Source organism: Somniosus microcephalus, chromosome 12 (genome assembly GCF_052327205.1).
Source record: "Somniosus microcephalus isolate GS21.2 chromosome 12, FLI_Smic_1.0, whole genome shotgun sequence".
Classification (NCBI taxonomy): Eukaryota; Metazoa; Chordata; class Chondrichthyes; order Squaliformes; family Somniosidae; genus Somniosus; species Somniosus microcephalus.
Window position 1 is genome coordinate 6,966,704 of NC_140998.1, and position 23,675 is coordinate 6,990,378.

Below are 23,675 nucleotides of genomic sequence, written 5' to 3' on the forward strand. Positions count from 1 at the left end.
AGGCCCTTTACAGTCAGAGATGGGAGAATTTATAATGGGGAATGAGGAAATGGCAGAGAAATTAAATAAATACTTTGTTTCTGTCTTCACAGAGGAAGACACAAAAAACCTCCCAGAAATACGAGAAAACCAAGGGTGTGGCGAGAATGAGGAACTTAAAGAATTTATTATTAGTAAAAAAACAGTACTAGCAAAATTAATGGGACTAAAAGTCAATGAATCCCAAGGACCTGATGACCTACATCCTATTGTTTTGAATGGGGTGGCCATTGGGATAGTGGACGCATTGGCTGTCATCTTCCAAAATTCTATAGATTCTGGAAAGGTCCCGGCAGATTGGAGGATAGCAAATGTAACCCCGCTATTTAAGAAAGGAGGGAGAGAGAAAACGGGGAACTACAGACCTGTTAGCCTCACATCAGTAGTTGAGAAAATGCTGGAATCTATTATAAAGGATGCAATAACTGGGCACTTAGAAACTAATAGTAAGATTGGGCAGAGTCAACATGGATTTATGAAAGGGAAATCCTGTTTAACAAACCTATTGGAATTCTTTGAGGATGTAACTAGTGGAGTAGACAAAGGGAACCGGTAGATGTGGTGTATCTAGATTTTCAGAAGGCCTTCGATAAGGTCCCACACAAGAGGTTGGTGAACAAAATTAGGGCACATGGAATTGGGTAACAGACAGAAAACAAAGAGTAGGGATAAACGGGTCTTTTTCAGGATGCAGGCTGTGACTAGTGGGGTACCACAAGGATCAGTGCTTGGGCCCCAGCTATTCACAATCTATATCAATGATTTGGATTAGGGGAATAAATGTAACATTTCCAAATTTGCTGATGATACAAAACTAGGTGGCAGTGTCAGTTGTGAAGAGGATGTGAAGAGGCTTCAAGGGTGTGGTAAACCACTTTTACCGTTCACTATCGTTACACTATAGTTATCACTGTTAGATCGTTTCCCTATAGTTATCACTGTTCACATTGTTGTATCACTATACGAGGTCGCCTCTTGTCACGCTGCTATACCTGGGCTGACCACTGCTGACTCCGCCCATGGCTCCACCTACCTGCCCAGGTATAAAGGCGGTCGACTGGCTGGTATTCCTCCTTCTTGGATCCGATCACCCACGAGGGTGGGCTCTGTTATTTAGTCAATAAAAACCTATAGTTACTTTCTTAACTCGTCGCTTTTCATTGGACGAATTGATAGGTATATCAATTTTATTGACTAAATTTTAAAATGTCGTCACTTGAGCAGCCAAACAACCAGTCAACGGAGCAGCCAAACGACCAGCCAGACGCCCAGCTACAACAGCCACAGCAGCCGGCTTGGCTGCGAGCCCTCAAACCACCGTACCTGGATCTAAACCCACAAGCAACAAACGCAGCCCTCGACTTCAAACACTGGCTGTGCTGCTTCGAATCCTACCTGGAAGAATCCGGCGTCCCTCAGAGATCCAAACTAAGAGTTCTGACCGCCCAAGCGAGCCCTAAAGTATACGCACTCATCCAGGACATTACTACTTACGAGGCCGCTATCAACCTACTGAAACAGCAGTACCGGAGCCCGGTAAATTCCATGTATGCCAGACACCTCCTAAGATCCCGCCCGCAACAGCCAGGAGAGTCTGTAGCTGAATTTTTACGGGCGCTACGAACACTCGGCAGGGACTGTGACTTTAAAGCAGTATCGGCTGCAGAAAACACTGAAGATAACATCCGCGATGCCTTCGTGAAAGGCCTTCGGTCCGACTACTCACGGCAGAGACTGCTGGAATCAAAGGACCTCGACCTGAACGCAGCTGCAGCCTTGGCCTACTCCCTAGAAGTGACCCAGCGGGACCTCGAGGCGTATTCCAGGTACAGTTTGCGACTCTGGGACTCGGGCCCGACCCCGACCGCAATACCCCTCGTAGCGCCGCCCCCGGGACCTACCTCAGCGTCGGCGTCCCGGACCCGATCGGGACCGCCACCCCCGGTACCGGCTGCGACTTCGGACCCCCGCGACCGGGCCGCCGGCTGCTTCTTCTGTGGGCAGGCGAAACACCCGAGGTCGCGCTGCCCAGCCAAAAACGCGACGTGCTCCAGCTGCCTGAAGAAAGGCCACTTCGCGAAGGCCTGCAGAGGGAGAGCAGCAGAGGCCAGCAGTGCCTCATGCGAACTGTGGGGGCGGCCATCTTTTATCAAGGCCACAGATGAGCAATGGGGGCGGCCATCTTTGATCCAGGCAACCGACGCCAGCAGTGCCTCATGTGGGTTGTGGGGGCAGCCATCTTCTCCGCCATTTTGCCCCACCTCGTGGGCGCCTCCATTTTACCCACCACGCTCGACCGCCACCTTACCTCCAGACCTGACGACCGCTTCACCTACAGACTACAGCGACCCGCTCAGCCACACACTAGCCTCCGTCACGCTGGACCAAGTTCGCCCGCATCAGCTGTCCAAGTCAATGATGGACATCAAAGTAGACGGCCACGCCACGACCTGCCTGTTCGACAGCGGAAGCACGGAGAGCTTCATACATCCAGACACGGTGAGCCACTACTCCCTCACTGTCCAGCCAACGCGCAACCGGATCTCGATGGCATCGAGGTCCCACGCCACAGACATCAGCGGCTACTGTGTTGTGACCCTGTCGGTTAAGGGCACGGAGTATAAAAACTTTAAACTCCTCGTCCTGCCACAGCTATGCGCTGCCGTCCTACTAGGGCTGGATTTTCAATCCCACCTCCAAAGCGTCACTCTAGCATACGGTGGACCCCTCCCCCCGCTCACAGTCGACAACCAGCAGCCTTTAAATCGCCCACCGCGTAACACCTGCGGCCTATCCACCCTCAAGGTCCCGCCACCTTCCCTGTTCGCTAACCTCACCCCCGACTGCAAACCCGTCGCTACCAAGAGCAGGCGGTACAGCGCCGGGGACAGAGCTTTCATTAGCTCTGAGGTGCAGCGTCTCCTGAAGGAGGGCATCATCGAGGGGAGCAGCAGCCCCTGGCGTGCCCAGGTTGTAGTCGTTAAGACCGGCAATAAAAACCGCCTGGTCATCGACTACAGCCAAACCATAAACCGGTACACCCAGCTGGACGCATACCCCCTTCCCCGCATATCTGATATGGTCAATCGGATTGCTCAATACCGGGTATTCTCTACCATCGACCTTAAGTCGGCCTACCACCAACTCCCTATCCGCCCCGAGGACCGCCAGTATACCGCCTTCGAGGCGAATGGCCGCCTCTACCACTTCCTTAGGGTCCCCTTCGGCGTCACCAACGGGGTTTCGGTCTTCCAAAGGGAGATGGACCGGATGGTTGACCAGAACGGGCTGCAAGCCACGTTCCCCTATCTAGATCACAGAAATCACAGAAACCTCACAGTGCAGATAGAGGCCATTTCGGCCCATCGAGCCTGCACCGACACATATCCCACCCCCGATCCCTGTAACCCCTACACCAACACATATCCCACCCTATCCCCGTAACCCCACGTATTTAATCCCCCTAACACTAAGGGTCAATTTTATCATAGCCAATCAACCTAACCTGCACATCTTTGGACTGTGGGAGGAAACCGGAGCACCCGGAGGAAACCCACGCAAACACGGGGAGAATGTGCAAACTCCACACAGACAGTCACCCGAGGCCGGATTCGAACCCGGGTCCCTGGAGCTGTGAGGCAACAGTGCTAACCACTATGCCACCGTGCAGATAACGTCACCATCTGCGGCCGCGACCGGCAAGACCATGACGCTAATCTGGAAAGATTCCTCCGTACGGCCCAACGGCTGAACCTCACCTACAATAAGGAGAAATGTGTGTTTAACACCTCGCGCCTTGCCATCCTCGGCTGCGTAGTAGAGAACGGAATCATCGGCCCCGATCCCGAAAGAATGCGTCCCCTCATGGAGCTACCCCTTCCCCACTGTCCAAAGGCGCTGAAGAGAACCCTGGGGCTCTTCGCCTACTATGCCCAATGGGTGCCGAATTATGCGGACAAAGCCAGACCCCTCATGAAGTCCACCTCCTTCCCCCTTACGGAAGAAGCGCGCGCGGCCTTCTCCCTCATCAGGGGAGACATTGCTAAGGCCACTATGCACGCAGTGGATGAGTCCATCCCCTTCCAAGTGGAGAGCGATGCATCCGACTTCGCCCTAGCCGCTACCCTCAACAAGGAGGGGAGACCGGTGGCCTTCTTCTCAAGGACCCTACAGGGCCCTGAGATCCGACACTCTTCGGTCGAGAAGGAGGCCCAGGCGATTGTGGAGGCGGTACGCCGCTGGAGGCATTACCTCGCAGGCAAGCGATTTACCCTCCTCACCAACCAGCGTTCGGTCGCTTTTATGTTTAATAACAAGCTGAGGGGTAAAATCAAGAACGACAAGATCTTGAGGTGGAGAATCGAGCTATCCACCTACGATTATGATATCTTGTACCGGCCTGGTAAGCTGAACGAACCCCCTGACGCTCTATCGCGAATTACATGCGCCAACGCGCAAATTGATACCCTCCACAACGACCTCTGCCACCCCGGGGTCACCAGGCTTTACCACTTCATTAAGGCCCGCAACCTGACCTACTCCATCGAGGAGGTCAGGACCATGACCAGGAACTGCCAGACCTGTGCCGAGTGCAAACCGCACTTCTTTAGGCCGGACAGAGCAAGCCTGATCAAGGCCACCCGCCCCTTCGAGCGCTTGAGCATCGATTTTAAGGGGCCCCTCCCGTCCTCTGACCGTAATGTGTACTTCCTCAACATTGTTGATGAGTACTCCCGTTTCCCCTTTGCCTTCCCCTGCCCAGACATGACCAGCACCACGGTCGTTAAATGCCTGAACGACCTCTTTGCCTTGTTCGGGTTCCCAAACTATATACATAGTGACCGGGGCGCCTCCTTCATGAGCGAGGAACTCCGTCAGTTCCTACTAGCGAGAGGCATCGCCACTAGCAGGACCACCAGCTACAACCCCCGAGGGAACGGCCAGGTGGAAAGAGAGAACGCGACGGTATGGAAGGCCGTCCTCTTAGCCTTAAAGTCTAAGGGCCTCCCAACCTCCCGCTGGCAGGAGGTCCTCCCGGCAGCGCTGCATTCCACCCGGTCACTACTTTGCACTGCCATTAACGCCACCCCCCATGAACGAATGTTTGTTTTCCCCAGGAAGTCGACTACGGGAACCACGCTACCAACCTGGCTGACCTCTCCGGGGCCTGTCTTGCTGCGAAAGCACGTGAGGGCCCATAAAACGGACCCCCTGGTCGAGAGGGTGAACCTCCTGCACGCCAACCCCCAGTACGCCTACGTGGCATACCCAGACGGGCGGGAGGACACAGTCTCCTTATGAGACCTCGCACCCTCGGGCACTCCGGAGACACCACCGCTACCCCCCCCCACCACCCCCCTAATTCCAGCCCAGGTAGACGGTACGCCGGAACCCCAAGAGCCTTCGCCTACCTCGCAGACGCCAGCATTAACACCAGAGAACGCAACACCGCCGCTGCGACGATCAGACAGGCTTACGAGGCCTCCGGACAGACTGACATACCAGAACTGGTAGTACACTTCACCCCGCCGGACTCAAATCTAAACAAGGGGTGAATGTGGTAAACCACTTTTACCGTTCACTATCGTTACACTATAGTTATCACTGTTAGATCGTTTCCCTATAGTTATCACTGTTCACATTGTTGTATCACTGTACGAGGTCGCCTCTTGTCACGCTGCTATACCTGGGCTGACCACTGCTGACTCCGCCCATGGCTCCACCTACCTGCCCAGGTATAAAGGCGGTCGACTGGCTGGTATTCCTCCTTCTTGGATCCGATCACCCACGAGGGTGGGCTCTGTTATTTAGTCAATAAAAACCTATAGTTACTTTCTTAACCCGTCGCTTTTCATTGGACGAATTGATAGGTATATCAATAACAGGCTCAGTGAGTGGGCGAGAACATGGCAGATGGAATATAATGTGGATAAATGTGAAGTTATCCACTTTGGTAGAAAAAACAGAAAGGCAGAGTATTTCCTAAATGGTGAAAGATTGGGGAATGCAGATGCTCAAAGGGACCTGGGTGTCCTTATACACGAGTCACTGATAGTGAATGTGCAGGTGCAGCAAGCCATTAGGAAGGCAAATGGTATGCTGGCCTTCATTACAAGAGGATTTGAGTACAGGAATAAAGAAGTCGTACTCCAATTATATAGGGCCTTGGTGAGACCACACCTGGAGTACTGTGTACAATTTTGGTCTCCTTACCTAAGAAAGGATATACTTACCATAGAGGGAGTGCAACGAAGGTTCACGAAATTGATTCCTGGGATGGCGGGACTGTCGTATGAGAAGAGATTGAGTAAACTTGGCCTGTATTCTCTTGAATTCAGAAGAATGAGAGAGGATCTCATTGAAGCATACAAAATTATTACAGGGCTTGATAGGGTGGAAGTTGGAAGAATGTTTCCCTTGGCTGAGGAGTCTAGAACCAAGTGCCACAGCTTCAGGATAAAGGGCAGGCCATTCAGGACTGAGATGAGAAGACATTTCTTCACACAGAGGGTGGTGAATATTTGGAATTCTCTACCCCAGAGGGCTGTGGAGGCTCAGTCATTGGGTATATTCAAAACAGAAGTCGATAGATTTCTGACTAGTAAGGGCATCAGGGATATGGCGATAGGGCCGGTGAATGGAGTTGAGGCAGAAGATCAGCCATGATCTCATTGAATGGCGGAGCAGGCTCGAAGGGCCGAATAGACTACTCCTGCTCCTATTTCATATGTTCTTAAGAAGTAAGGCTCCCTCTACACTGTCCTATCAAACACTCCCAGGGCAGGTACAGCACGGGTTAGATACAGAGTAAATCTCCCTCTACAGTGTCCCATCAAACACTCCCAGGGCTGGTACAGCGCGGGTTAGATACAGAGTAAAGCTCCCTCTACACTGTCCCATCAAACACTCCCAGGGCAGGTATAGCACAGGTTAGATACAGAGTAAAGCTCCCTCTACACTGTCCCATCAAACACTCCCAGGGCAGGTACAGCACGGGTTGGATACAGAGTAAAGCTCCCTCTACACTGTCCCATCAAACACTCCCAGGGCAGGCACAGCACAGGTTAGATACAGAGTAAAGCTCCCTCTACACTGTCCCATCAAACACTCCCAGGGTAGATATAGCACGGGGTTAGATACAGAGTAAATCTCCCTCCGCACTGTCCCATCAAACACTCCCAGGGTAGGTTCAGCATGGGTTAGATAAAAACAAAAAGTGATTGTAAAAGCTTCTATAGGTATGTGAAAAGGAAAAGACTGGCGAAGGTAAATGTAGGTCCTTTACGGCAGAGATGGGAGAATTTATAATGGGGAATGAGGAAATGGCAGAGAAATTAAATAAATACTTTGTTTCTGTCTTCACGGAGGAACACACAAAAAACCTCCCAGAAATACGAGAAAACCAAGGGTGTGGCGAGAATGAGAAACTTAAAGAATTTATTATTAGTAAAAAAACAGTACTAGCAAAATTAATGGGACTAAAAGTCAATAAATCCCAAGGACCTGATGACCTACATCCTATTGTTTTGATGGTGTGGAGATGCCGGTGTTGGACTGGGGTGGACAAATGTAAGAAATCACACAACACCAGGTTATAGTCCAACAGCTTTATTTGAAATCACAGGCTTCCGGAGCGCTGCTCCTTCGTCAGGTGAAGTGGAGAGATGCATAAAAACACAGCTTATATAGTCAGAGAATAATGTCAGATGTTTACAGGTAATCTTTCTAACTGCCATTTATCACACCTCAGCAGAGAGATTACATTTGATTGCTGTGATTATCTCTCTGCCGAAGTGTGATAAATGGCAGTTAGAAAGATTACCTGTAAACATCTGACATTATTCTCTGACTATATAAGCTGTGTCTTTATGCATCTCTCCACTTCACCTGACGAAGGAGCAGCGCTCCGAAAGCTTGTGATTTCAAATAAAGCTGTTGGACTATAACCTGGTGTTGTGTGATTTCTTACTATTGTTTTGAATGAGGTGGCCATTGGGATAGTGGACGCATTGGTTGTCACCTTCCAAAATTCTATAGATTCTGGAATGGTTCCTGCAGATTGGAGGATAGCAAATGTAACCCCGCTAATTAAGAAAGGAGGGAGAGAGAAAACGGGGAACTACAGACCTGTTAGCCTCACATCAGTAGTTGAGAAAATGCTGGAATCTATTACAAAGGATGCAATAACTGGGCACTTAGAAACTAATAGTAAGATTGGGCAGAGTCAACATGGATTTATGAAAGGGAAATCCTGTTTAACAAATCTATTGGAATTCTTTGAGGATGTAACTGGTGGAGTAGACAAAGGGAACCGGTAGATGTGGTGTATCTAGATTTTCAGAAGGCCTTCGATAAGGTCCCACACAAGAGGTTGGTGAAGAAAATTAGCGCACATGGAATTGGGGGTAATATACTAGCATGGATTGAGAATTGATTAACAGACAGAAAACAAAGAGTAGGGATAAACGGGTCTTTTTCAGGATGGCAGGCTGTGACTAGTGGGGTACTGCAAGGATCGGTACTTGGGCCCCAGCTATTCACAATCTATATCAATGATTTGGATGAGGGGACTAAATGTAACATTTCCAAATTTGCTGATGATACAAAGCTAGGTGGCAGTGTCAGTTGTGAAGAGGATGTGAAGAGGCTTCAAGGGGATCTCGACAGGCTCAGTGAGTGGGCGAGAACATGGCAGATGGAATATAATGTGGATAAATGTGAAGTTATCCACTTTGGTAGAAAAAACAGAAAGGCAGAGTATTTCCTAAATGGTGAAAGATTGGGGAATGCAGATGCTCAAAGGGACCTGGGTGTCCTTGTACACGAGTCACTGATAGTGAATGTGCAGGTGCAGCAAGCCATTAGGAAGGCAAATGGTATGCTGGCCTTCATTACAAGAGGATTTGAGTACAGGAATAAAGAATTCTTACTCCAATTGTATAGGGTATTGGTGAGACCACACCTGGAGAACTGTGTACAATTTTGGTCTCCTTACCTAAGGAAGGATATACTTACCATAGAGGGAGTGCAACGAAGGTTCACGAAATTGATTCCTGGGATGGCGGGACTGTCGTATGAGAAGAGATTGAGTAATCTAGGTCTGTATTCTCTTGAATTCAGAAGAATGAGAGGGGATCTCATTGAAGCATACAAAATTATTACAGGGCCTGATAGGATGGATGCTGGGAGAATGTTTCCCTTGGCTGAGGAGTCTAGAACCAGGGGCCACAGCCTCAGGATAAAGGGTAGGCCATTCAGGACTAAGATGAGAAGAAATTTCTTCACACAGAGGGTGGTGAATCTTTGGAATTCTCTACCCCAGAGGGCAGTGGAGGCTCAGTCATTGGGTATATTCAAAAGAGAAGTCGATAGATTTCTGACTAGTAAAGGCATCAAGGGATATGGCGATAGGGCCGGTGAATGGAGTTGAGACAGAAGATCAGCCATGATCTCATTGAATGGCGGAGCAGGCTCGAAGGGCCGAATAGACTACTCCTGCTCCTATTTCATATGTTCTTAAGAAGTAAAGCTCCCTCTACACTGTCCTATCAAACACTCCCACGGCAGGTATAGCACAGATTAGATACAGAGTAAAGCTCCCTCTACACTGTCCCATCAAACACTCCCAGGGCAGGTACAGCACGGGTTAGATACAGAGTAAATCTCCCTCTACACTGTCTCATCAAACACTCCCAGGGCAGGTACAGCATGGGTTAGATACAGAGTAAAGCTCCCTCTACACTGTCCCATCAAACTCTCCCAGTGCAGGTACAGCAGGGGTTAGATACAGAGTAAAGCTCCCTCTACACTGTCCCATCAAACTCTCCCAGTGCAGGTACAGTAGGGGTTAGATACAGAGTAAAGCTCCCTCTACACTGTCCCATCAAACACTCCCAGGGCAGGTACAGTACGGGTTAGATACAGAGTAAATCTCCCTCTACACTGTCCAATCAAACACTCCCAAGTTGCCCCCTAATGCCCACCATTAACCATGCGGTTACTGTGCCATATATCTTGAATAGTTTAGAGCTGTGCTGCCAGTAGGACTGGATTGGGACGGCAAAACTCAATTCAGTTCTTTCCAACCACCATCAGGAGGAGATTTGATGCCTGGCTGGATTGAACCGAGGCCCAAGAGGTGTAAGGGCAATATCCCATCTACTGCATCACCTAGTCCCTCACTCCTGATTATTCTTATAACAAAAAGCTGATTACAATAATAATCTAACCCCATTTTCCACAGGTATTGAAGGAGACTCTTCGGCTTTACCCCCCAGGACCTGGAACAGGTCGCTGGCTGTCCGAGGACACGGTCATCGATGGGATAAAGATTCCTGGTGGAGTTTCTATGACGGTATGTTGTTGTGTTATATATTTAGTGGCGCGGTATTTTTCCCTGATTATCTTTTGGAATTCAGGGAGTACTTCTAAATGGGTGGGTAGAGTCCGTGATAGAGGAGAGTGTACATGGGCTGTGGGAGGAGATTAAATGGGTGGGTAGAGTCCATGATAGGGGAGAGTGTACACGGGCTGTGGGAGGAGATTAAATGGGTGGGTAGAGTCCATGATAGGGGAGAGTGTACATGGGCTGTGGGAGGATATTAAATGGGTGGGTAGAGCCTGTGATAGGGGAGAGTGTACATGGGCTGTGGGAGGAGATTGAATGGGTGGGTAGAGTCTGTGATAGGGGAGAGTGTACATGGGCTGTGGGAGGAGATTAAATGGGTGGGTAGAGTCTGTGATAGGGGAGAGTGTACATGGGCTGTGGGAGGAGATTGAATGGGTGGGTAGAGTCTGTGATAGGGGAGAGTGTACATGGGCTGTGGAAAGTGTTTGTATCTGTGAGGTCAGTTATATGTCCCCTCACTTTTTAAGTTCAAAATGATGCAAGGGAAATCCAAATAATTATTATCACAATTGAGTATGGCTGTTAATCATCTGTAGAATTTGGAACACAGAAGATTGCTTGCTGCAGCCGACTTTGTCATAGAGTCATAGAGTTATACAGCACAGAAAGTGGCCCTTCGGCCCATTGCGTCCGCGCCGGCCATCAAGCCCTGTCTAATCCCATTTTCCAGCATTTGGTCCGTAGCCTTGTATGCTATGGCATTTCATGTGCTCATCCAAATGCTTCTTGAATGTTGTGAGGGTTCCTGCCTCTAGCACCCTTTCAGGCAGTGAGTTCCAGATTCCAACCACCCTCTGGGTGAAAAAGTTTTTCCTCAAATCCCCTCTAAACCTCCTGCCCCTTACCTTGAATCTATGCCCCCTTGTTATTGACCCCTCTACTAAGGGGAAAAGTTCCTTTCTATCTACCCTATCTATGCCCCTCATAATTTTGTACACCTCAATCAGGTCCCCCCTCAGCCTTCTCTGCTCCAAGGAAAACAACCCCAGCCTGTCCAGTCTTTCTTCATAGCTGAAGCGCTCCAGCCCAGGTAACATCCTGGTGAATCTCCTCTGCACCCTCTCCAAAGCAATCACATCCTTCCTATAGTGTGGCGACCAGAACTGCACACAGTATTCCAGCTGTGGCCTAACCAGCGTTTTGTACAGCTCCATCATAACCTCCCTGCTCTTATATTCTATGCCTCAGCTAATGAAGGCAAGTATCCCATATGCCTTTTTAACCACCTTATCCACCTGTTCTGCTGCCTTCAGGGATCTGTGTACATGCACACCAAGGTCCCTCTGATCCTCTGTCTTTCTTAGGGTCTTACCATTCATTGTGTATTCCCTTGCCTTGTTAGTCCCTCCAAAATGCATCACCTCACACTTTTCAGGGTTAAATTCCATTTGCCACTGTTCTGCCTATCTGACCAACCCATCTATATTGTCCTGCAGACTGAGGCTACCCTCCTCGCTATTTACCACCCCACCAATTTTCGTGTCATCTGCGAACTTACTGATCATACCTTTTACATTCACATCCAAATCATTAATGTAGACCACAAACAACAAGGGACCCAGCACCGATCCCTGCGGTACCCCACTGGACACAGGCTTCCAGTCACAAAAACAACCTTCCACCATCACCCTCTGCCTTCTGCCACTAAGCCAGTTTTGGATCCAATGTGCCAAGTCACCCTGGATCCCATGGGCTCTTACCTTCTTGACCAGTCTCCTATGCGGGACTTTATCGAAAGCCTTACTGAAATCCATGTAAACCACATCCACTGCACTACCCTCATCCATACACCTTGTCACCCCCTCGAAAAATTCAATCAAATTAGTCAGACATGATCTTCCCTTGACGAAGCCATGCTGGCTATCCCTGATTAATCCTTGCCTCTCCAAGTGGAGACTAATTCTGTCCCTCAGAATTTTTTCCAATAATTTCCCTACCACTGATGTTAGGCTCACTGGCCTGTAGTTCCCTGGTTTATCCCTACTACCGTTCTTGAATAATGGTACTACGTTAGCTGTTCTCCAGTCCTCTGGCACATCCCCTGTGGCCAGAGAGGTTCTGAAAATTTGTGTCGGAGCCCCTGCAATCTCCTCCTTTGCCTCACACAGCAGCCTGGGATACATCTCGTCTGGGCCTGGGGATTTATCCACTTTTAAGCCTGCTAAAACCGTTAGTACCTCCTCCCTCTCGATGCTAATATGTTCAAGTATATCACAGTCCCCCTGCCCGATTTCTATGTCTACATCGTCTTTCTCCATAGTGAACACAGATGCAAAAAATTCATTTAAAATCCCACCTATATCTTCTGGCTCCACACACAGATTGCCACTTTGGTCCCTAATGGGCCCTACTCTTTCCCTAGTTATCCTCTTGCCCTTAATATACTTATAAAACACCTTAGGATTTTCCTTTATTTTGCTCGCCAGTGTTATTTCATGGCCCCTCCTCGCTCTCCTAATTTCTTTTTTAAGTATCCCCCTGCACTTTTTATACTCCCCTAGGGCTTCCTCTGTCTTTAGTCCTTTGTATCTGCCAAAAGCCCCCCTTTTTTGCCTAATCCATTCTCGTATATCCCTTGACATCCAAGGTTCCCTGGGCTTGTTGGTCCCACCCTTGACCTTTACGGGAACATGTTGCCATTGTACTCTCTCTATTTCCTTTCTGAAAGACTCCCATTGCTCCGATGTGGGTTATCCTACAAGTAGCTGATCCCAGTCCACTTTGGCCAGATCCTGCCTTATCATATTAAAATCGGCCTTCCCCCAATTTAGAACCTTTATTTCCGGTCCATCTCTGTCCTTTTCCATGACTACCTTAAATCTCACCGAATTATGGTCACTGTCACCAAAGTGCTCACCTACTAACACTTCCACCGCTTGCCCGGCTACATTCCCTAGAATTAGGTCCAGTACCGCCCCCTCTCTTGTAGGACTTTCTACATGCTGGCTCAAAAAGCTCTCCTGGGTGCACTTTAAGAATTCTGCATCCTCTAAGCCTTTCACACTCTGGCTATCCCAGTTAATATTGGGGAAGTTGAAATCCCCCACTATTATTACCCTATTATTTTTGCACTTCTCTGAGATTTGCCTACATATCTGTTCCTCTATCTCCCCCTGACTGTTTGGGGGCCTATAGTACACTCCCAGCAAAGTGCTTGCCCCCTTTTTGTTTTTAAGTTCTACCCATATGGCCTCATTAGAGGAACCTGTTAATATATCATCCCTGCTTACAGCAGTAATTGACTCCTTAATTAATATTGCGACACTCCCTCCTCTTTTACCTCCCCCTCTGTCTCACCTGAAGATTCTATACCCCGGAATATTTGGCTGCCAGTCTTGCCCCTCCCTCAACCATGTCTCCGTGATAGCAACAATATCATACTCCCATGTGTTCATCAACACCTTCAGTTCATCCACCTTATTCGTAAGACTCCTTGCATTAAAATAAATGCCATCCAGCCTTGCCCTACTCCCTTTTGCCTTCACATATTTGCTCTGCCTTCCCAGCTGACTTGTTTTTTCCTCTATATTTGGCTGTGCATCACCCCCTATTATAGCTCCACTCTGTATCCCATCCCCCTGCCAAGTTAGTTTAAACCCCCCCCAACAGTGCTAGCAAACCTCCCCGCAAGGATATTTATCCCGTTCTGGTTCAGGTGCAACCCGTCCGACTTGTACAAGTCCCACCTTCCCCAGAAGCAGGCCCAGTGATCCAGGAAACTAAAGCCCTCCCTCCTGTGTTCTTCCTGGGATCAGCTTTCACAGTGGAATGGCCTTTGAGCTTTTTCTCACTCGCTGGACAACAGGTCAGAGCAGCTTTCACTCTCCCTGTATAAGTAGACTCCAACACATCCTGTCACATCGCATTCACAACGTCAGAGAAAGATAGGAATTCAGAATTGCTCTATCGAGTGGTTTGGAGCGAGGTAAAGAGCACACCATGGGATACTGCTGAGGGCCGTGTGACACAAACGGAGATTTGTCCTGTTTCTTGTTCATCCATGCCTTTGTTACCTCTAGACTTGACTATTCCGACGCACTCCTGGCTGGTCTCCCACATTCCACCCTCCGTAAACTCGAGGTCATCCAAAACTCGGCTGCCCGTGTCCTAACTCGCACCCAGTCCCGTTCACCCATCACCCCTGTGCTCGCTGACCTACATTGGCTCCTGGTTAAGCAGCGCCTTGATTTCAAAATTCTTATCCTTGTTTTCAAATCCCCCCCTGGCCTCGCCCCTCCCTATCTCTGTGATCTCCTCCAGCCCCACAATCCCCGAGATATCTGCGCTCCTCTAATTCTGCCCTCTTGAGCATCCCTGATTATAATCGCTCCACTATTAGTGGCCGTGCCTTCTGTTGCCTGGGCCCTAAGCTCTGGAATTCCCTCCCTAATCCTCTCCGCCTCTCTCTCCTCCTTTAAGACGCTCCTTAAAACCGACCTCTTTGACCAAGCTTTTGGTCACCTGCCCTAATTTATCCTTAGGTGGCTCGGTGTCAAATATTTTGTCTTTTAATACTCCTGGGAAGAGCCTTGGGATGTTTTACTACATTAAAGGCGCTATATAAATACAAGTTGTTGTTGTTATATCCGTTCAATTAAATGATAAGTGAAGCCAAAGGATATTTAAAGTGGAAGCTAGACTGCTGCTTCTGTCAAATTTTCTTTGGTCGTTTCAGCCTGAGAACCTGTAACACAGCCCTGTGGCAGGCCTCTTGCTTTTGCAGAAGCCCTTGATGTAACAGCCCCGCTTAAGTTCTCTCCGCGCCACCATATCTCTTGTCACTGCTGTCAAACACAACTCCCACAGCGCCAATACCATAGCAAAATACTGCGGACGCTGGAAATCCGAAATAACAACAGAAAAACGCTGGAAAACTCAGCAGGCCAGGCGACATCCGTGGAGAGAGGAACAGAGTTGATGACCTGAAACGTTAACTCAGTTTCTCTCTCCACGGATGCTGCCCTGGCCTGCTGAGTGTGATGAAACATTCCATTCATCACTCATCAGTATTTCTCTGCCTGTGACTGTGGTTGGTTTCAGTTTCATTTCCATTGTATTGTACTGTGTGTAGGGCTCCGCCCATACCTGGCTCCTATGTAAGCTGGCCCAGCCTGCAGCACATCCAGTACGGCAGACCTCTGGATGGAAGATACATTCTCCTCTGTGTGTTACCTTCTAAGTCAATAAAAGCCTTGTTTTGTTTTGCTAACATCGAGTCTCGGATTTATTGAGGCACATCAATTTTATTGACTTAGAAGGTAACACACAGAGGAGAATGTATCTTCCATCCAGAGGTCTGCCGTACTGGATGTGCTGCAGGCTGGGCCAGCTTACATAGGAGCCAGGTATGGGCGGAGCCCTACACACAGTACAATACAATGGAAATGAAACTGAAACCAACCACAGTCACAGGCAGAGAAATACTGATGAGTGATGAATGGAATATTTCATCACACTGAGTTTTCCCAGCGTTTCTGTTGTTGTTTCCCACAGCGCCAAGGTGTGTGTGTGAGCACCTTGGTGGACTCGGATTGACCTCTTGTCCTGTCAGCTCCCTCACGTGAGTCCTGGTTTCTTCCTGTTTCTGCACACGATAACTGGGCCTCATGCCCGGGAGCATGCCTGCTCTTTACCATTGGTATGTGTGGAGTGGAGCTGTGCTGAGTAAACGGCTGCCTGACTGCAGGATGGCCCACCGGTTAGTTTTCAATCAGAATCACTGCCTTGTGTTACCCTAGCTCCTGGTGTTGTGCATTGAAATTGAGCTAAACTGGTTGGAAACAGTTTCTTTTCCGTTCATTTACTAACAGCACTTCTCTATTTCCAGTTCAACACCTACATCATGGGCCGAATGGCCAAGTTTTTTGATGATCCTCTGACCTTTGACCCCGAACGATTCCACCCAAATGCTCCAAGGTAAGTGCTCCGTGTCTGTCTGTCTCCCTCCCCTCACCTCTCCGGCTGGCTTAGTGGGTAAACGGATTGCCCCGTATAGAACCAAGACCATCAAACCAGGCCGCAAAGGTTCCGGGTTTCGTCCCACTGTGCTGAGTTAGCTGGGCAGCGATTGGGGGGGGAACCCTGGGCTAGAGAGGGGGACAAAATCACACGGGGCTCACAAGGTGTTCCCGGACTGTGGTTGATAATAAGAACATAAGAAATAGGAGCAGGAGTCGGCCATTAGGCCCCTCAAGCCTGCTCCGCCATTCGACCCCTCGAGCCTGCTCCACCATTCGGCCCCTCGAGCCTGCTCATCATTCGGCCCCTCGAGCCTGCTCGCCATTCGGCCCCTCGAGCCTGCTCGCCATTCGGCCCCTCGAGCCTGCTCGCCATTCGGCCCCTCGAGCCTGCTCCGCCATTCAGTAAGATCGCTGATCTTCTACCTCATCTCCACTTTCCTGCACTATCCCCATATCCCTTGATTCCCTTAATATTCAAAAATCTATCGAACTCTGCCTTGAATATACTCAATGACTGAGCCTCCACAGCCCTCTGGGGTAGAGAATTCTAAAGATTCACCGCCCTCTGAGTGAAGAAATTTCTCCTCATCTCAAGTCCTAAATGGCTGAGTCCTTATTCTGATGATGGCAAGGCCTCGTTTATCCCCATCATTAGACACCCTCAGGTGGTGATGGGCCTCCTTCAACTAAGTGGCTGAAGTCACTTCAAAGGGCAACTAGATTCAGCCTCGTGGTGTGGGATTGGAGTCACATGTAGGCCAGGCCAGGCTCCCGACCCTGAAGGGGACTGATTTGCGGGGTTATGGGGGAAGAGCGGAGGTGTGGGACCAAATTGGACTGGTCTTTCAAAGAGCCGGCACGGGCACGACGGGCCGAGAGGCCTCCTTGTAAGGTTCGAAAATTCTATCCCTGAAGGACATGAGTGAACCAGTTGGGTTTTACACAAAACAACAGATTTATCGATTCAATTTCACAAGTTGCCATGGTGAAAGAAATAAAGAAAGAACTTGCATTTCTATAGCGCCTTTCACGACCTCAGGACATCCCAAAGCGCTTTACAGCCAATGAAGAACTTTTGAAGTGTAGTCACTGTTGTAATGTAGGAAACGTGTGGCAGCCAATTTGCGCACAGCAAGCTCCCACAAACAGCAATGAATAAATGACCAAATAATCTGTTTTAGTGATGTTGGTTGAGGGATAAATATTGGCCCCAGGACACCAGGGAGAACTCCCCTATTCTTCTTCGAAATAGTGCCACAGGATCCACTTGAGTGGACAGGCAGGGACTCAGTTTAAAGTCTCATCTGAAAGACGGCACCATTGACAGTGCAGCACTCCCTCAGTACTGCACTGGAGTGTCAGCCTGGATTGTGGGCTCAAGGATCTGGAATTGGGACTTGATCCCACAACCGTCTGACTCAGAGAGGTGAGAGCTAACCACTGAGCCACAGCTGACACTCTGGTAGGATTTGTAACTCACAGGCTCTCGGTTGCTAAGCCAGTACCTCAACCACTAGACTAACATACCCATTACACCAGGTGCTGATCATGATCCAGTGACCCCTGCTGAAAAGTGTGCAAGTTTGACCATCACTTGTGCGTGTCTTAAAATCGAGTGTGGACTTTGGGTGTGCACAGGATTGGGATTTCAGATACCTTGCCAACACTGACTGACTGGTTTCACACGTGTAGAATGGCATTGTGGGTGCTGGTCCCCACAGTGGCCAGGGCTTTCAGGAGAGGGGAGATAATGAGAAAGTGGTGGCTGGTGCCATAATTCCCTAGTGTGGTTGAGATCAGCCCTTTAGGTCCTTACTGTGTTGCAGAGCAGTAAGGATTGTGAGGGGGCCCCTTCTGTGAGACTCGGTGCCTTGTATTTATTATGCAGCTAACACACTGATTTCTCATTGCTTCCAGACCATACTATTGCTATTTCCCTTTTGCTTTAGGACCACGTTCCTGCCTTGGCCAGGTGTTTGCACAGGTAAGAGACAGAAAGGGTTCACAGGACTCCATGTCTTTACACTGTAAACTGCGGGTGATACAACCTCTGTTAGTTAACCCTTTGCTGTTCCCTCTCACCAATCCACCTGATGCCATTGGACCATCTCTCCTCCAGTGCGGTGGAAAGATTACCAGCTCGCGTACACTCACTGCAACTTAACACACTTTAACCCACTACTCCTGTGATCTCTCAGAGCAGGCAGCGATACCTGTGCATGAAAGGGACTGAGACTCACTATGCCTGCTCCTTCACAGCCGAGGCTTCACCTTAATAACGCACAGAGTGTTATATAACATATACGGGAGCGTTATATCCAGTAACGCACGGCGTGTTATTATATAATATATACAGGAGCGTTATACCCAGTAACGCACGGTGTGTTATTATATAATATATACAGGAGCGTTACACCCAGTAACGCACGGTGTGTTATTATATAATATATACAGGAGCGTTATACCCAGTAACGCACGGTGTATTATTATATAATATATACAGGAGCGTTATACCCAGTAACACGGCGTGTTATATAATACTAGCTGAGTACCCGGCGTTGCCGAGGGAACTGAAGAACCCTCTGCCATGTTTATAAAACTGTTGGGATTGAAGAACTCTTCCTAAGCACCCAGGAGGTGTTTCTTTAACTTTGTTTTTTGTTAATGGGGATCGCCAGTAGCCATATACTCCAGGTTTTACAGTTTTGGGTATGTCTCGCCTGGTGAACAGCGTGCCGTGCCTGAGTCTGGTCAGGAGTCTCTGAGGCTCTGGCTTGGGTATGTCTCGCCTGGTCAACAGCTTGCCGTGCCTGAGTCTGGTCAGGAGTCTCTGACTCCCCCCTCCCTCTCCCTCTCCCTCCCTCCCTCACCCTCTCTCCCTCCCTCCCTTCCTCTCCCTCCACCTCTCTCTCCCTCCCTCTCACTCCCTCCCCTTCACTCTCTCCCCCTCCCCCTCTCTCTCACTCCCTCCCCTTCACTTTCTCCCTCCCTCCCCTTCTCTCTCCCTCCCCGCGCTCCTTCCCTCCCTCCCTCTCCCACCCCCTCTCTTTCAATTCAATTCAATTCAATCCAAATCGCTTTATTGGCATGACAAGTTACATCTTATGTTGCCAAAGCATTGGAAAACATTCATGTTTGTTCACAAAAATACAAATCTATCCATACAGTGTATAAACAGATATATCCCCGAGTGTATAAATATACTTTCATATAATTTATATATACTCTTATCTTTAGTGGTTGTCCCTCTGTTTATGGCAAGCTGTAACATAGTGTGCCGCTAGTGTTACGCAACTTCTCTCTTCCCCTAGTAGGTATGGGAGTTTTTGGTCGTCATTCAATTTTCTGAATTCCGGGCATATTTTTGTAAATTTTGGGTAGAAATTCTCCCTGATGCCCTGATATTTTCTACAAGCTGTGAGGAAGTGCATCTCTGTCTCCACCACTCCCTGACTGCAGTGAGGGCATATCCTGTCCTCTCTTGGTAGCCGGGTCTGCCTGTGTCTACCTTTTTCGATCGCCAGGCTATGTTCACTAAGTCTGTACATTGTCAGGATTTTTCTCAGTTTGCTGTCCTTTACCATGGTCAGGTAATCAGCTATGTTGTATTGTCTGTTTAGGGCCAAGTAGCAATTGAGTTTGCTTTGGGTTTTTGTTGTTTCTGCCCAGTATGTCAGATATTTTTCCTTTTGCTTAGCGACGATTGTGTTGGGTCGAATTCTTTGTGTTACGCTGTCACTGTCCTGTGGCTGGTTATTGTTAGTAGTGTTAGTAGTTACTTCACTGAGTCCCAGGACTAGTTGACTGAGGGTATTCTTCTTTATGGTCAGCTCTTGGCATTTCAGGGCGTCGTAGTGATAGCATTGGGGGTTGCTCATTTGTAGGTGATTCCAAAATTTGGTGGCTCTTTTTTGGATAGTGATTATTAATGGATATTGGCCTAGTTCCGCCCTGCATGCATTGTTTACTGTTTTCCTTTGAGTCCGGAGGATACTTTTACAGAATTCTGCATGTAGGATCTCAATTGGGTGTTTGTCCCATTTTGCAAATTCTTGTTGTGTTAGCGGTCCCCATACCTCACTGCCATAGAGTGCAATTGGTTCAATTACTGATTTGAAAATTTTTAGCCAAATGCTAATTGGGATTTCTATTTGGATTGATTTTTTTATGGCATAGAAAGCCCTTCTTGCTTTCTCTTTCAGTTCATTCACAGCCAGTTTGAAGTTTCCCGTAGAACTGATTTTTAAGCCCAAGTATGTGTAGTTAGTGGTTTGTTCAATTTTGGTTGTTCCTATTGTGAAATTTATTTTGGGTCCCTGAGGTCTGGATCTTTGCTGGAACACAACGACTTTGGTTTTTTGGGGATTTATTGTCAGGGCCCAAGTCTGGCAGTACGACTCCAGCAGATCCAGGTTCTGCTGTAGACCCTCCTTAGTTGGTGACAGCAGAACCAGGTCGTCTGCATAGAGGAGGAATTTAACCTTGGATTCATATAGGGTGAGGCCGGGTGTTGTAGATTGTTCAAGTAGTTTTGCCAATTCATTTATGTAAATATTAAAGAGTGTCGGTGAGATTGGCGAGCCCTGCGTCACCCCCCGCCCCTGTGGGAAGTATTTTGTTCATTTGTCTCCAATTTTAACTGCACATTTGTTGTTTGTATACATTGATTTAATTACATCATATGTTTTTCCCCCTACCCTGCTTTCGATAAGTTTCAGGAATAAACCGTCATGCCAGATGGAGTCGAAAGCCTTCTGGAAATCTATAAAGCATGCGTAGATTTTGCTTTTGTTATGGTGAATGTGTTTGTCAATTAGGGTCTGTAGGGTGAAGATATGATCTGATGTTCTATAGTTTGGCAGGAATCCAATTTGGCTTTTACTCAAGACATTGTGCTCCTCAAGGAAGTTTATAAGTCTTTTGTTTATGATGCTACAGAATACCTTCCCCAGGTTACTGTTTACACAGATGCCTCGATAGTTATTTGGGTCGACTTTGTCCCCACTTTTGTATATGGGCGTTATGAGTCCTTTGTTCCAGATATCAGGGAAGTAACCGACACTCAGAACCAAGTTGAAGAGTTTTAGGATAGCCAGTTTCACTTTGTCGTCTGTGTGTTTAATCATCTCGTTTAGTATGCCGTCTGTCCCGCAAGCTTTTCCTGGTCGCAGGTCCTTGAGTTTTTCAGAAAGTTCTTTTTCTGTTATTGTGGAGTCTAGCGGGTTTTGGTTATCTTTTATGGCCATTTCTAACTTTTCCAGTTTTTTGCATATTTGGTGTTGCTCTGGCCTTAGTGTGTTTTTCTGGTATAATTTTTCAAAGTGGTTTTCCCATGTGTCCCCATTTTGAATGGCCAATTCGTCGTGTTGTTTTTTGTGTAGTGCATTCAAGTTGTCCCAGAAACAATTGGAATCAATGGATTCCTCCATGGAGCTGAGTGTATTCTTAATATATTGCTCTTTTTTGGTTCTGAGTGTGTTTCTGTATTGTGTTAGTGTCTGACAATAAGTAAGGCGTAATTCCTCGTTTTCTGGATGTCTGTGTTTTTGGTTTGATATTTTTCTAAGTTTTTTCCTCATGTTATGGCAATCTGAGTCAAACCATTTTTCATAGTTTTTTGTTTTGGGTTTGTTCTTGCGAGCTTTCAAGTTTGCACTTGTTGCCAAATTATCGAAAATATTGTTTAGGTTATTTACTGCCCGGTTTACGCCTTCTTTATTATCCAGAAAGGTGTCCAAGAGAGCTTGAGTTGGTGCATTGCTAATTGTTTTCTGGTATTTTTCCGTGTCGTTTTTGGCCCATCTGTACGGTTTTTTGGTGTTGTACAGTTTACTGGGTTGTGTTTCTATGTTGTTTGTTTCTGTCTTTTTGAGATACATAGTAATTTGACTGTGATCTGACAGTGTTGTTTGTGGTTTGACTGTGAATGCTCTCTCTCTCCCTCCCCCTCTCTCTCCCTGCCCCTCTCTCTCTCCCCTCTCTCTCCCCCTCTCTCTCTCTCCCCCTCCCTCCCCGCTCTCTCTCCCTCCCTCTCTCCCTCCCTCCCCTCTCCACCCCCGCCACCTCTCCCTCCCTCCCCCTCTCTCTCCCTCCCCCTGTCTCTCCCTCCCTCCCCTTGTCTCCCCCTCTCTCTCCCTCCCTCCCCTGCCTAACAATTTATCTCTTCCAATTGTGCCTTCAGTGTCCTTGCCCGCTGTACTCTGTCCTTGCTGCCCATCCCTGCCCCGGTCGAGAGAAGTGCCAGATGAAAGCAAGTTGCCGCCGAGGAGGAGGGTAGTATTGGTGTCGAGCAGGTTGACGGGCAGCTGCAGGGCAGAACGAAATAGATGGAGACCGGAACCGTTCACAGTAACTCCAAGTGTGGTTAGGAGAGAGAGAGAGAGAGGGAGGGGGGGAAGGAGAGAGAGAGGGAAGGAGAGAGAGGGGGGGAAGGAGAGAGAGAGAGGGGGAAGGAGAGAGAGAGGGGGGGAAGGAGAGAGAGAGGGGGGGAAGGAGAGAGAGAGGGGGGGAAGGAGAGAGAGAGAGAGAGGGGGGGAAGGAGAGAGAGAGGGGGGGAAGGAGAGAGAGAGGGGGAAGGAGAGAGAGAGAGGGGGGAAGGAGAGAGAGGGGGGAAGGAGAGAGAGAGAGAGGGGAAGGAGAGAGAGAGAGGGGGGGAAGGAGAGAGAGAGAGGGGGGGAAGGAGAGAGAGAGGGGGAAGGAGAGAGAGAGAGAGGGGGGAAGGAGAGAGAGAGAGGGGGGAAGGAGAGAGAGAGAGGGGGGGAAGGAGAGAGAGGGGGAAGGAGAGAGAGAGAGAGAGGGGAAGGAGAGAGAGAGGGGGAAGGAGAGAGAGAGAGGGGGAAGGAGAGAGAGAGCGAGAGGGAAGGAGAGAGAGAGGGGGGAGGAGAGAGAGAGGGAAGGAGAGCGAGAGAGAGGGGGAAGGAGAGAGAGGGGGAAGGAGAGAGAGCGAGGGGAAAGGAGAGAGAGGGGAAGGAGAGAGAGAGAGAGGGAAGGAGAGAGAGACAGAGAGAGAGAGAGGGGGAAGGAGAGAGAGAGAGGGAAGGAGAGAGAGACAGAGAGAGAGAGAGGGAAGGAGAGAGTTAGGGAAGGAGATAGAGAAGAGAGGAAGACACCCCGGGGAAGGGGTTGGACTCAGAGCCCGGCCATGGTGACCCGGAGCCCCCAAGCGCGGCCTAGCGGCTCAGGTCCGGCCCGACTCACCTCAGCTGAGCTCCAGCCCGCCGCCACCGCTCCCCCGCTCGCTGTCTCTCGGGCCGCGCGGTTCTCTCTGT

General features: G+C 48.9%; 1 protein-coding gene across 2 annotated transcripts in view; it reads left to right on the forward strand.

The window, feature by feature from the left end:
• Positions 1-23,675, forward strand: part of LOC147109000 (cholesterol 24-hydroxylase-like) — a 103,944-nt gene that overhangs the window by 72,980 nt on the left and 7,289 nt on the right. Inside the window, exons 13-15 of one of the 2 annotated variants that reach the window (XM_086002547.1) lie at positions 10,283-10,393; positions 16,275-16,363; positions 18,325-18,391. In XM_086002547.1, the coding sequence (XP_085858673.1) occupies positions 10,283-10,393; positions 16,275-16,363; positions 18,325-18,391 (267 nt within the window). The remainder of the gene's footprint in view (positions 1-10,282; positions 10,394-16,274; positions 16,364-18,324; positions 18,392-23,675) is intronic. The other variant, XM_086002548.1, reaches the window with a different exon arrangement.